A 385-nucleotide genomic window follows, 5' to 3' on the forward strand; every position below is an offset into this window, starting at 1 on the left:
CCAGGAACTCCAGGGCCACCGAGACGTTCTCCAGCTGCATCTGGCGGAAGGTGGGCCGCTGGTGGTACTTGCGGTACATGCGCTTCTGGCTGAGCACCTCCAGAAGGGCGATGAGGCGCAGCCCATCGCTCAGGTCGTGCTGCAGGTTACCGATGCGCTTGTTGACGCAGCGCAGGTGCTCGTTGCACCAGCGGGTGAAGGTGTTCTGCTGGATCCGCTTCCACTCGTTGCACCAGCGGGTGAACGTGTTCTGCTGGATCCGCTTCCAGGGAGCGTCCTCCGCCAGGTCCTTCTCGGTGGCCGGCATCTCGCCGTCGGGATCGGTCGCTCTGCGCCCGCCCTGGCCCCGCGCCTGCGTGCTCATGGCGCAGCCCCGCTCCGCCTC

At 67.0% G+C, this 385-nt stretch overlaps 1 protein-coding gene across 1 annotated transcript in view; it reads right to left on the reverse strand.

Annotated features, from left to right (window-relative positions):
- FLNB (filamin B, beta) overlaps nt 1-364 on the reverse strand; it is a 71,879-nt gene extending 71,515 nt beyond the window's left edge. The window contains exon 1 of the mRNA XM_010182721.1: nt 1-364. Within this exon, the coding sequence (XP_010181023.1) occupies nt 1-364 (364 nt within the window).
- Between the last annotated feature and the right edge of the window lie 21 nt (nt 365-385).

Source organism: Mesitornis unicolor, unplaced genomic scaffold (genome assembly GCF_000695765.1).
Source record: "Mesitornis unicolor isolate BGI_N332 unplaced genomic scaffold, ASM69576v1 scaffold7294, whole genome shotgun sequence".
Lineage (NCBI taxonomy): Eukaryota > Metazoa > Chordata > Aves > Mesitornithiformes > Mesitornithidae > Mesitornis > Mesitornis unicolor.